Below are 12,434 nucleotides of genomic sequence, written 5' to 3'. Positions count from 1 at the left end.
TAAAGCAGCGTGGTCCTAGCACAGCAGTGCGAATGCATTTCATGCCACTCCGCTGTACACATGGCAGATGTTAGAATGGTTACGGAAGTAAATTTTATGTATATTTCACCACAACTAGGAACACCAGCACCACCACCATCGTCATTAACAACTACAAAAAGAATTCGACATCATCACCAACGGTGACGACGACCAGAAAAATCCACGAGGCCATAACCAAAGAAGAGAGCTCCGAAGGTGTCCGTGCGACTGTCAGCCGTGATTTCTGCCTTACAAATGGGATTCGACAGCCCCGGTTTCCGTCCGGGAGCGCCTGTCCGTGTCGTAGGCAGCCGATTTGCACCTGTCGGTGTTTGCGCAGAGCCCGGCTCCCGGTCCAGCCACGCGAGGGACCCTGCCGCTGCCTGGGGTGTGACCTTGGCCAACGCGGGCCCCAGCGAGCCTCAGTTTCCCCTGTGGGCTCCGGGGATGACAGCTCCCCTCGGCTCCCGCCCGGCCCCGCCCCGCGGCCCCGGGATTGGTACGCGCGGGCCGCCCCCCCTTCGAGGCGGGGCCGGGCCGCTCCCGCCCGCTGGTCCCCAACCCGGAAATGCGGCTCGGGGGCGCCGGCGAGGCCGGCCGAGTCGCGGCGGAGCGATGGCGGGCGCGGCCAATGGGCGCGGGCAGCGGCGGCAGGCTGGCGGAAGTCCCGCCCGACGTCGCGCGGGGGCGGGGCGGCGCCGGGGGCGGCGGGCGGCGGGGCGGGCGCAGGATGAGGGCGGCCATTGCTGGGGCTCCGCCGCGGGGTGGAGGACGTTGAGGAGGCGCCGAGCCGCGCAGCGCTGCGGGGGAGGCGCCCGCGCCGTCGCGGGGCCCATGGCCAGGACCACCAGCCAGCTGGTGAGTGCGCGCCGGCCGTCCGGGCGCGCCGGCCCGTCACCAAGCCAAGCGCGGCGGCCGCCGGGGCCCGGCGAGGCGGGGCGGCCCCGCGTCCCCAGGGCCGGGCGGCGCCTCACCTGCGGCTGGCCGGCCGGGCCGGGGACCGCGGGCTTCGTGAGGGCGCTTCTCGGCCGCCACGGGGAGCCCGGGCCCCGGCGCGGCCGGCGCCTGCCCGGTGGGGGCGCTGACAGACGCGCGGAGGGCGGGGGAGGCCGGGGAGGTGTCACTGGCCTGTCGCGGTGGAAGTGCTCGGAAAGTTTGTTTTCGGCGCGCCGCGGCCTGGAGCTCAGCCTCCTGGGTTCGCTTTCGTTCCGTCTGCGGAGGAACCTTACTGGGCCTTCACCTGGAACGGGGTCCCGCTGCCTCTACCGCAGCGAAGCGGGAGGGACGAGTTCTTGCTCAGAGCACCTGATGCTCCAGGCTTCCCGCAAATTCACGGTTAGGGTGGGATCTGGTAGCCTCCTTTCCCCGCCCGGCGGAGCGGCACTGGGTGCTTTTCCTGCCTTGGGGCTCTTCTCCAGCAGTGGCATCGAGTATGGGAAGCCCCGGGGAGGTCGGACTTGAACCTGCTGCCGAGGGGCGAGTGATCGTGACAGCGAGGAGGGATTGCAGGGGAAAAAGAAAAAGGAAAAGCACTTGGGTGAAATGTTTTGCTTAAAAGTATCGTTAGTGTTTCCTCTGTTAGTGTTTTTTCTCTGTTGCTAAAAGTATCCTCGGTGTTCTGATGTTTTCCCTGTGTTTGAGTTTGGGAGTCGCGAAGGTGGTTTCAGAATTTATACCTCGGGCGCGACTGTGAAAGTGGGTGATGGAAGAACGTCGGCACCGCTTGCAAAATTTGGTTCAAAAGGCAAATCAAAATTGCTTAAGCGAGTGAAGATCCAGGAAGCTTACCTGACGTCTTGTTTTCCAGCATACAGCTTTGTGGTAGCCGTTCTTAATCCTTTTTGGGGAGTCCGAACCCCTTTGAGAATCTGGTGGAAGGTGTAACTCCTCTCCTGAGAAAAAACACTGAGTTACCCCGCATTTTGTAATTAATTTAGCCGGTTCTTGAACCTTCTGCAGTTCAGCCTCAGACTTCATGCTAAGAACACTGTAGAGATGGGTGACGCTCCAGAGTGTAAGAGGAGGACCTGTTCGGTTGAGAAAATGGTGAAAGGCGAAGGGGCCGTCTTTGACTGTTGCGACATGTGGCTGTACCCTGGGGTGTCTGGGCTAACAGGCAAAAACACGAATTGGGCTTCTTGGCGAGCCTCAGTGGAGGCCGGGGGTGACGACAGCCATGGAAGTGTGTAAAATGAACTTTCAGACACCGATGCTGTTGGGGTGCAAGGTGTGTACTTTGGTGGGGATGGTCATAGCAAGAGGCAAAGAATACATTTCTTCATGGTCTTGGTTGTTCCACACGATGGGCCTGGGACATCTGGAGTTTCTTTGCATAAGTCAGCCTTTTGGTGCAAAAATGCTGGAATCCAGTGAGAGAAAGTGAATCGTAGTATAAAGGATAGATCTCCCAGTCTGAAAGTGAGAGGGACAGGCTTTTGTGTCTTCAGCTAGATCCCCTCCCTCCCTGCTGAAGAATTTGCCATATTTCCCCTCAGGAATGGCAGAGGTGCCCCCAGTATTGGGTTTTTATCTGCAGACAGACAGATTTGCATGGTTCAAGTGGGTTTGTATCTAGATTTTATGTGTGTGTATGTGTGTGTGTGTGTGTACCTGCATATATATATTTATTTACTTGTTAGAGTGTGCGTGTGCAGGCAGGCGCACGAGCAGAGGGAGAAGCAGGCTCCCCGCCGAATAGGGAGCCTGATGTGGGACTCGATCCCAGGACCCTGAGATCATGACCCGAGCGGAAGGCAGAAGCCCAGTCGACTGAGCCACCCAGACCTCCCTGCATCTAGAATTTTAAGGTGGCATTGTGTGGAGAAGCCCCCATCCCAATTACTGAATTTCCCCATCTCTCTGAGCGTGTACAGGCAACAGGGGGAGCAGTACAAATGAAGTGTGAAAACCGTCTAGTCTACTCAGATTTTCAGGTGGGCCAGAGACTGGAGGAACCATTTCTTGAGCACTTACTGTAGAAGCAGACACTTCCAGATAGCTCACCCCGTGTTGCTTGATTTTGTTAGCGGTGCTGTGTGAGGTGGGTGTCCTTCCCATTTTACAGGTGTGGAAGCTGGGATGTGGGGAGGTATCGTATCTTTTTAGTGTGAACCCACCACTGAGTGGCGGCTGGCCTGGGCAGCACTCGAACCCCCCACGGGAGGAGCGTCCCGAGGGAGTGTCTCCTGGGCAGCTCAGTACAGCACTTGGCTTGAGGAAGTGCTTGGTGCCACTGCCCAGAACGTTTTCCCTGGGAGCTGCGCCTGAACGTGCGGACTGTGCCGCCCTGGAGGCAGGAGGGCCATCTTCACACGGAGGACCGCGCGTATTTATTTCTTTGGGCAGATGGCTGAACTCTGTGACCCCTGGAGCCTGCTTCGGCCTCTCGCCGTCAGAAAGCAGCTGTTTGGAAAGAGGCTGCGCTCCATCTGTGTTTGAGCGCTGATACCCTGAACGGGTGAGGCTTGGAATCCTCCCTTCGGGGAACAAGAACTGGGCAGAGATTCGGTGAAAGGTAAAACGGGAGATCAGGCCGAGCGGCTCCGCGCGCTCTAGGTAGGGCAGCTCCGGCTTCTGCAGGGGTGGCCGCCTCCGTGCGGGAAGGTGGCTGGGGAAATGCGGAACATGGAAAGAAGTGGGTTCTCATTTCCACGCTCCTTTCTTGGGCCGCTCCTCCTGAGTCTTGTGTGGTGTGATGTTTTTCTGTCCCTGCGACACTCCTGCTGTGCTTGGGAGCCGGCAGGGCAAGGTCCCTGTACTCAGAGATGGGAGTGGAGGGTGGTGCTGTTCTCTGAGTGTTTCGTGGGAAGGATCGCAGCAGCAGCAGCAGCAGCAGCAGCGGCTTGCGGAGCTGTGGGGCCGACAGAGCCGTCCTGGGCAGCTCTTCAGAGCAGGTCCTGGCCTCTGGGCTCCTTTAGCAGAGCTTGGAACGAGGAAGAGGTAGGTCCTGGGCGTGTCATCCTCTTCACTCAGTGCCCTCGTGCCCTGAGCCGCCTGACGTGGGGTTCGGGTGCGTGCAGGCAGAGGTGTGATGAATGGGGAGTAGCCGCACAAATGGGGGAGCACCTCAGTCCCCTCCGAGTTGCTGGAGTGTGGAGAACCTTCCCTGGCACTAGACTTTGTCTGTTCCTGAGGAGTAGCTTCTTGGGAAATGGACTTTGCTGGAGCTCCACACGCTGCTGAGGAGCCCTTGATGCAGACGTGACGCCCTCAGCAGGTGTGAGGGCGCGGGCGGTGTGTGTGAGCTCCGCGCCTGCCCTGTGGATGGCAGCCGGCCGCGGTGGGGCAGTGCAGCTGTTTTGAAGGCAGGTTCAAAGGGCAGGTCACCGGGGAGGAAGTGTTGGTGTGGAAACCAAGTTTTGGACATGTGTCGTTCAGGCCTGTTCCACAGTGCCGTCTTGTTAACTGGCTCACGTTTGTTACCAGACCCTTTAAAAAAATCGTTTGAAAACCTAGAGCCAGTGGTGTGTCCAGTCTCTAGCCGAACAAGAGGCAGAGTGCATTTTTTCAAGATTAATGGGGAATATGGTCTGATGATAGTGCCTTAGAGGTGAAAGGCCTTTTTGGATTCATGGTGGTCCTTGGTCTGTTTTCAGTGCTTGGCTGGTTGCGTTTCTGTAGCTGCACAAAATCTATTTCCATCCTCTTAGTGTAGGAAATTTTCCTGATTTTAACTGAGATTTTTACTCCCCAAGAAATTCCAAGTCGTTTTGAATGTCTTAAGAGAGGTAGTTTGTTATAAAGGATCTGTTTGTGGCTTTCATATCCTTCCTCAGAACAACTGGTGGAGGTTTCTGCTTCCATAGCTGGAGGGCTTGCGGGCCCACAGGAGGAGGGCTGACTGCGCCGCGCGGGCTGTGCCCTATCCTAGCCCCTGCTTTGGTGCACAGCCCACGGAAGAACAAACAAGTATGGTTTTCGTTTGGAGTGTTGTCTGGGGGCCTGAGGAAGGTGGGCACACAGTTCCTCGTGGCGTAGTGACCTCCCCTGCCCCACAGACAGGATCCGGTGCCCTGCGGACCAGCCACTGCGTTTCGAATCAGCTTGCGGCCTTCGGGGAAGCGGAGCCTGTAAAGGTGTCGTGTGGTGGTATGTCTGGACGCCAGGAGGTTCGTCGTGGAGGTCTGTGTCTTCTGCACGTTTGTGGAGCCGGTGGCAGGTCTGCCCACGTCGGAGAGGGCTGACGCGAGGCTGCGCGCAGACGGCTGCGTTTGTGCTTCTCGGCGGTGTTTCAGTCGGAATTCATCCGGCGGAGAGCTTAGCTGTTACAATGAATTCATTGTTAAAGTCTCATTCTTCAACCTGTTTTTCTCTTTTGGAATTAATTGTGCTGCAGTGGGAGCTGTATCTCAGAGCGACAGCTACATACCGGTGCTGTCAGGGGAGGCCGATAAGATTTGCAGGGAAGCTTGACTCTTACAGAAATTCTTGTAATGTCCTTTGACCTGCAGTGGTGACCTGTGAGGTGCGGGGCTTCGAGTTAACTTTTCTGCTCACCCTCCCTGTTTCTGAGAGACGGGGAGCACAGGGCCTTCCGCTGCCCCCGATGGTGGGGGGACCCTTGCTCTTGAACCCCGTGTGAAGCCGGTGCGTGGACTCATTGTGGCCTGGCTGTGGGCGCTGCTGCGCAGTGAAGGAAGTGATTCCGCTGGAGGGCGGCTACCCTGTGCTCTCGTCGCGCAGTCTCTACCCTGGTGGGGTTCGAAGCATGACCTGCTTCCTCCCTGGCCCCCTTTTCCCGGGCATCGAGAAGTGAGTACTTGCTGGAAGGGGACCCAGTAGCATTGTTCCTGAGGCTTCCCCTGCCTCTCATGGCCTGTCACTTTGCTCCTCCTCAACGAGGGTCCCTCCGCAGACGCCCCTGCCGTGCCCTCTCTCCCAGCCTGTACAGGGTAGTGTCCGGACGGTCGGGGCCGCCGGGTTCTCCTCTTCGGGCTCTTCCTCTTTGCCTGAAGAAATTCCCCTCAGTGGAAACCACCCCCTAGACGGCTTCTCTGACTCTCTTTCATGCTCTTTCCTCATGGTTCTCCTATCTGGGCTTCCTGTGGTGTATCTGTCACTTACCTGTCTGTCTTCCACTTTTGTTACTGGTTAACAAAAACGTGTCTGAATCTGTGCATTCCGGTGCCCTTCCGTTTAGAGCTGTGTGTCCTTGAGCGGGGCAGGGCTTGGTCCTGAGCTCTTGCCTGTTTAATGCCCGGTAGGAAAGCATTCCAAACTGGGAAGCAGTCGGAGGGTTAAAAACATGGATTCGCGTCCCACTCCTGCATCCTCTAAGGAAATGCAGCTGAGGAAGGGGGTCTGGTTTTCCGGTACGTGTTTTGCCGCATCACCGGCTTGAGCCCGGAAGGCTGTGTTTCAGACGTCGGCCCGTCTTCGTACCGCGGCTCTTCTGGCAGCGTTCGGCCCCTGTTGTCGGGGTAAACCGGACGCGCGGACTCCGTGTGAGCACGCTCACGCGGGGCTTTTCCCGTTGGCGCTGCCGCCGTGGGGGCGAGCCCTGCTGCCACCGCTGTCCTCGCGTCGCCAGATCTGAGTGCCTGACCTGTGGAAGAGCCGGCGTCGGTGCCATGGACTCCGCACGAGAGGCGGCTGCTTACCTCTCAGGAGGACCGTTTCCTTAAAAGATCCCTGCGAATCACCCTGCCAGTCCTCCCTCTGGCCAGAAGCCAAGCTGCGATCCCCGGATGATGTAGGGCCCTCAGGGGAAATGGCAGAGCTCTCTGCTGTGCGGGCAGGGTCTGTGAGGGCTCTCCCCAGGCCTCGACTTTGCGCGGATTTCTAAGTGTCCAGTCCTGAAAGGGGCGTGTGCTCTGCGTTGGGTGCAGCCGTGTCCGTCCGCGCCACCCTCCGTGGATGGCTGTGTGGCTGATGGGCCTGCGGGTGTCCAAGCAGCACGCCTTGTGTTAGAGGTTCCTTCAGGGGACCTCTGCACCTCTCAGTCACCGTGCTCAGTGAGTGACAGAGCCACCATCCTAGGAGGAGGGCGGAAGCGACAGGAATGCTAGACTTGGTGTGTGCCAGCGCTGGCCACTAAGCAGTGCTGCGTGGAGGCCTCCTTTGGGAGATGATGGGACCAGCCCATTCTTCGGGAAAAGTGCCCGGACTCTGACTCTGCTCAGCTGTGTTCTTAGGAAGGTCTGATCTGGAGAGTCACCGCAGCCAGACCCTGGGAGCAGGTGAGGTCGCGGCTAACTTAGTTAGAAAGCTAAGCAGCTTGATAACTGCTCGTTTCCGGGCTCTTGTCATTACCGACTGGCTTCCTTCCTTGAGGGTAAGCACTGACCTGTTCTGCATTCTTTCCTCTCCGAGAGGGGCCCGTGACTTAGGCCCGCCAGGAGGCTGGGAGAATCATCTGTACCCTCAGTGTGTGACCTCTGAAGTTCAGCATTTACTGCCCTCTTTTTCCTTCGTTAACTCATTTTTTTCTTCCTGCAGTTTGGCATTTTTCTTTCATGGGGTTTTTTCATTGGTCAAAATTACAGTCTTCTACTGATTGTATGTACATAGCTGGTTATTATCAGATATACAGCTTAGAAATGTGTATCTAAATATAGATTTTATTTGCGAATGCATTTTATTCTCATTCCTAAAAAAAGAAAACAAAACTCATAACCTAAATGACTTTTTTTTTTTTTTTTAATCTTGGAAAACTCTCTTGCGCAGAAGCTGCTGGCCCTGTGTTGTATGTCTCTGGGGTGAAGGGGGGTGAGGATGGGTTAATGATGGAAGAGAGACATGGACGGAACCAGGGCTGCACGCTCAGGGCCTGAAGGAATCCTTGCGTGAAAATGATGGCAGCTTAGTGGGTGGGGGACAGCTTGCATGTGCTCCCACCCCTGTGAGCCCCACTAACCACAGCCCTGCCCCAGGGGCTGAAGGGAGACAGTGCCCCAAGGGGAGAGCATTGCCCTGCCAGCCTTTATGGGGCTGCTCCAGAGAGGAGCACAGAAGAACCTGGGCCCAGGTGCGCTGAGCAGGGAGGGCTTTCCTGGCAGGGCAGCCCAGAGGGCAGGGGAGCAGGGGCGCAGCCAAGTGTGGGGGATGTTTGAGGAGGGAGCACCATTTCTAGTGCTGGGAAACCTGTTTCCAAAAGCAGAAGACTTTTGGGCAGTGCAGGCTGAAGAAGGCGGTGGTATTAGGAAATGTATTCTAAACTTTCCCTGTTAGTTTTTTTTAAATCTTTCAAGTGTATTACTTTCCTTCAGTAACCCTACCTACATTTTTTAAATTAGTGTTGAGGCACTGACTCTGATCAAATTTTTAAATGACGGGATGTTTTCAGATCCTTTAAGTTTTCTTGAAGCTATGAAAGTAGCCTCCAGACAAGCTTTTTTTTTTTTTTTTTTTTAAAGGTTTTATTTATTTACTTGACAGAGAGAGATCACAAGTAGGCAGAGAGGCAGGCAGAGAGAGAGGGAAGCAGGCTCCCCGCTGAGCAGAGAGCCTGATGCGATGCGGGGCTGGATCCCAGGACCCTGAGATCATGACCTGAGCTGAAGGCAGAGGCTTTAACCCACTGAGCCACCCAGGCGCCCCAGACAAACTTATTTTTAAAATAAACTTGGGGTGGGACGCCTGGGTGGCTCGTCAGTTAAGCGTCTGCCTTTGGCTCAGGTTATGGTCCCGGGGGCCTGGGATCGAGTCTAGCATCGGGCTCCCTGCCTGGCAGGGAGCCTGCTTCTCCTGCCTGCTGCTTTCCCTGCGCACTCTCTGACAGATAAATAAATAAAATCTTTTTCTTTCTTTCTTTCTTTTTTTTTTTTTTTTTTTTTTAAGACTATTTATTTATTTATTTATTTGAGAGAGACCCTTCATCCCACTTCCCCTGATACTAACATCTACGCAGCCATGCCACATCTATCAGGATTAAGGAGTGGGCCTGGGCACCAGGCTCTGAACTGAATGCAGCGCTGGTTTGGGCTCCCTCAGCTTCCCCCGGGGCCCTGTCTGGCAGCCACACTCAGTTTTCCTCATGTCTCCTTGGTCTCCTTTGGTGGAGGACACACTCTCAGTCTTTCCTTGCTTTTCATGAAAAGTACTGGTCAGGTGTTTTGTAGACTGTCTCTTATTTTGGGTTTGTTGATGTTTTTTGGCGATGACACTGGGGTTTGAGGCTCAGGAAGCATCCCACAGAGGTGGGGTGACTTGAGGGCATCCTGTCGGGTCCATGTGACTTAGCGCTGGTGAGGTGAAACAGGATTAGTTCTTACTGATTGAAATTAGGTCCGCGGCGCTGCTCTGCTCTCTGAAACCAGTTGTTTTGTCCTAGGACGACCTCGGTATTTCCGTTTTGGAAGGGATCTTCATGCTCACCTTGTTGGGTCCTCCTGAGTTCCAGATAAAGATACTTGGGACTTGGAGGGCTTCTAACTTAGGGACTGAGTCAGAACCGGCATGAGATCCAGGTGCCTGCCTGTTTCTGACTGCTTTCTGCCAGCACGGACACTCTTGGGATACCACGGGACCGAGATGTCCGCAGGTGCAGAGTGAACCCGAACTCCTTCTAGAACTGGTTTCTACTCAGGACCAGGCCCCTGTCCCTCTGGAGTATTTGCTGCTGCTGATCCGGTGGACATTTGCCACAGTCTGCTCAGGTCCTCTGTGCCCAGTCCCTTCCTCATTTCTTTGCCGGCAGGAGGCTGGAGTTATGTCACCTGGCCTTTGTGAAAGTATGCGGCTGGCTTTGATTCGTTCTCTTTTAGCTTCTTTCCTTTCTTGTGAAGCTACAGTTGTTCATTGTTTGAAGGCCTTCGTCTTGAGTCACAGATGAACCTGTGGGCTGTTACTTGGGGCTTTGAGATTGAACTCTGAGCAGAGTTTGGAGTTTTGTCTAGGCTGGAACTCAGAAGATAAGCATCTCCGGAAAATTGTGAATTTGGTTTATTTTCCCTCCCGTGTACACATTTGCCTCTCCCACCTCCTTTCCATATAATGATGGCACCTATGGGACTGTTACGAAGGTAGGAATTGATAGGAAGAAAGAACGGGTCACAGGTGTAAGGGGAGAGCAGTCTCGATAAAGTGATCGTGGGGGCTCCTGGCAGGGGGCAGGTGGGCCTCTGGGCTCTGACCTGCCTGAAGGCTAAGAAAAGGCCAAAAACAGACAGGCCTGCCTGTCCGCCCTTCCTGTGTTCGTTCTCCTTTTCTGTCTGTTAACTGGTTTTTGGGAGGAGGTGTGGATGAATGTCATGCTAGACAAAATGGATCTTTCTCTGCACGCTGATGGTGTCGTGAAGTTCTGCTGTGGGAGTTAGCCGCTAACACTGGGACAGTCTTTCTGTGTGTCTCAGTTGGCTATTACCGTTCCCAGTAAGAAACTCTTTATTCAGGATTTGTAGCTAGGGAGCCCAGGAAGGGAGAGCAGCTGCCAGTGGTGCCTTTTCAGGTGTCAGGAGAGGTGGCATCCGCGGTAAGAAATCGCTGATTCTCTTCGCTCTTGCAAACCACGCACGTGTCTGCTGCTGGAGAGGTGTTCCTGCCAGATGACATTTATTCCTGTGGCCAGTTACATTCTGGGGGCTGGCGTTTTTGTTTTTTCCTATTTCAAGGAGCAAGAACTTTGAGAGGATTAAAAATCAAACGTCTGACCACATTAATCTGGCCTTTTCCTTACAGGCTAATCTGTTAGGGTTACGAGAACAGTTACCGATATCACTGTGATTGTGTTTCTGTGTGGGGAACTCTGATGGAAGATAAACAAGACCAGGACATTTTAAGGAACCATGGGAAGTTCCCATAGGTCCCTTTACCGCTCTCAAGAACCTTGCGCCTTGCCCAGGGAGATGTTGTTCCCTTGCGGGTACGGGAGCGGTGAGGTGGCAAGGATGCGGTGCAGCGCTGTCCACAATGAGGTTGAAGGACACAGGAGGAGGAGAGGGCACAGTTAGCGAGTCAGTGTCTGGGAGGGGGACGTAATGGGGGCAGCTGTAGCAGTCACATGTGTGGGAAGCACTGAGGGGCCCCAGCCCAGCAGAGAGCACCGGAGGAGAGGGAGGGAGTTGCGGAGGGGAGAGGAGGGGATAGTAGGGCTGGAACCCCAGAGAAAGGTCCTCATTTCATTGGAAGCGCCCATGTGCTTTAGATTTTAAGTTTTGACTTGTGGAGGCTGTGGGAGGTTTCCCCTAAGGAGCTGGGGTCGGAAACTGGAGAGTGGGAAAGAGGAGGCCCCCAGGCTTTGGCTCCCCTGGGTCTGACAGGAAACCGCTCAGCATCTGTGGCCTCAGTGCTTCACGAGGTAACCTTTTGATTCGAGTTAGGTATCACTGAGATTTCCAGGCTAAATTGCGGGGAAAAACGTTTGCTGAATGAATTTAATTCCCAGTGAGAGGTTCGTATTTAAGTGGTGTATAATTAATGTGGTTTTAGATTAGAAACCCAGTCTTTCTTAGTTGTCAACTTTAATATGTTAAATTACTAATTTTAGCAAAACAGAAGACAAGAGTGTGTTGTTTTTGTTTTCTAACTAATAATAGATCTTACTTAGTAAAGCTCTTAATGCATATTCATTCTAGATTTTGTCCAAGGTTATTTGGCTGTGAAATGAAATCTGAAATATATGGATTAATTGTCTTTGAAATGTTGCAGTTTTTCTGGTATAGCTCCGGGATGACAGGCTCGAAAAGCAGAAATAGGAATTCCACGCTGGGCCCCCACACTCAGAGGATCTGTGCCTGAAAGCTAACTAGCTTACTCATCTAGTTAGGAAGTACTCTCATCACATGTCGGAGTCCTTGTTGAGTGAGTGAGCTGGTGAACCTGGAAGTTCAAAAGGTCTGTTGGCCCCGTGTGATATCACCAGTGTCCATGGCGGACTTAGTGGCCCTGCGGTGGGTGGGCCTCTCAGGCGGCTTCTCCCAGCCCCTGCTCTCTGGGAGCTCCTACGCCCTGTTGACCTTGCCGAGGTTGGACTTTGTCCTTGGCGGCTAACAAGGCTTAACAGTTACCGAGAGCCCACTGGAAGATCTGCTTTCCACCCAGCGGCCCAGCAATCCTCATGGTTTTCCTTTCTGTCTTTTTTTTTTTAAACTAAATCGGGACTCCTGTTGGCCCTGACATGGTTTTGGATTTTGTCTCCTGCTGTTTTCACTTAACATTTTTGCTTGAGCTTTTCTGTAACCCTCTGCTTCTGAGGCGGCATCATAGTCCTCTCTGGGTGAACCACGATGCCTTGTCCTGTTGGTGGACCTTTACGTAGGCTGTTTCCAGTTGTTAGTAATTTCTTAATGAATGGTTTTTGGTTTTCTGTTTGTTGGTTGGTTGATTGGTTTGTAAGTGATCTCTACATCCACCGTGGGGCTCGAACTCACAACCCCGAGATCAAGAGTTATATGCTCCACTGACTGAGCCAGCCAGGCGCCCCTTAATGAATGTTTTTGTGATGTAAATTTTAGTCAGAATTCTGACTCTTTGAA

At 54.2% G+C, this 12,434-nt stretch overlaps 1 protein-coding gene across 1 annotated transcript in view; it reads left to right on the top strand.

The window, feature by feature from the left end:
* The first annotated feature begins 831 nt into the window (after nucleotides 1-831).
* LOC111156293 (3-phosphoinositide dependent protein kinase 1) overlaps nucleotides 832-12,434 on the top strand; it is a 74,655-nt gene continuing 63,052 nt past the window's right edge. Inside the window, exon 1 of the mRNA XM_022517072.1 lies at nucleotides 832-879. Within this exon, the coding sequence (XP_022372780.1) occupies nucleotides 856-879 (24 nt within the window). The 5' untranslated portion in view covers nucleotides 832-855. The remainder of the gene's footprint in view (nucleotides 880-12,434) is intronic.

The sequence above is a fragment of the Enhydra lutris genome, unplaced genomic scaffold, assembly GCF_002288905.1.
Source record: "Enhydra lutris kenyoni isolate GAN:26980312 unplaced genomic scaffold, ASM228890v2 scaffoldscaffold45, whole genome shotgun sequence".
Classification (NCBI taxonomy): Eukaryota; Metazoa; Chordata; class Mammalia; order Carnivora; family Mustelidae; genus Enhydra; species Enhydra lutris.
Note: the sequence above shows the minus strand (reverse complement) of the source record. Positions and strands in the feature narration are given on the sequence as shown.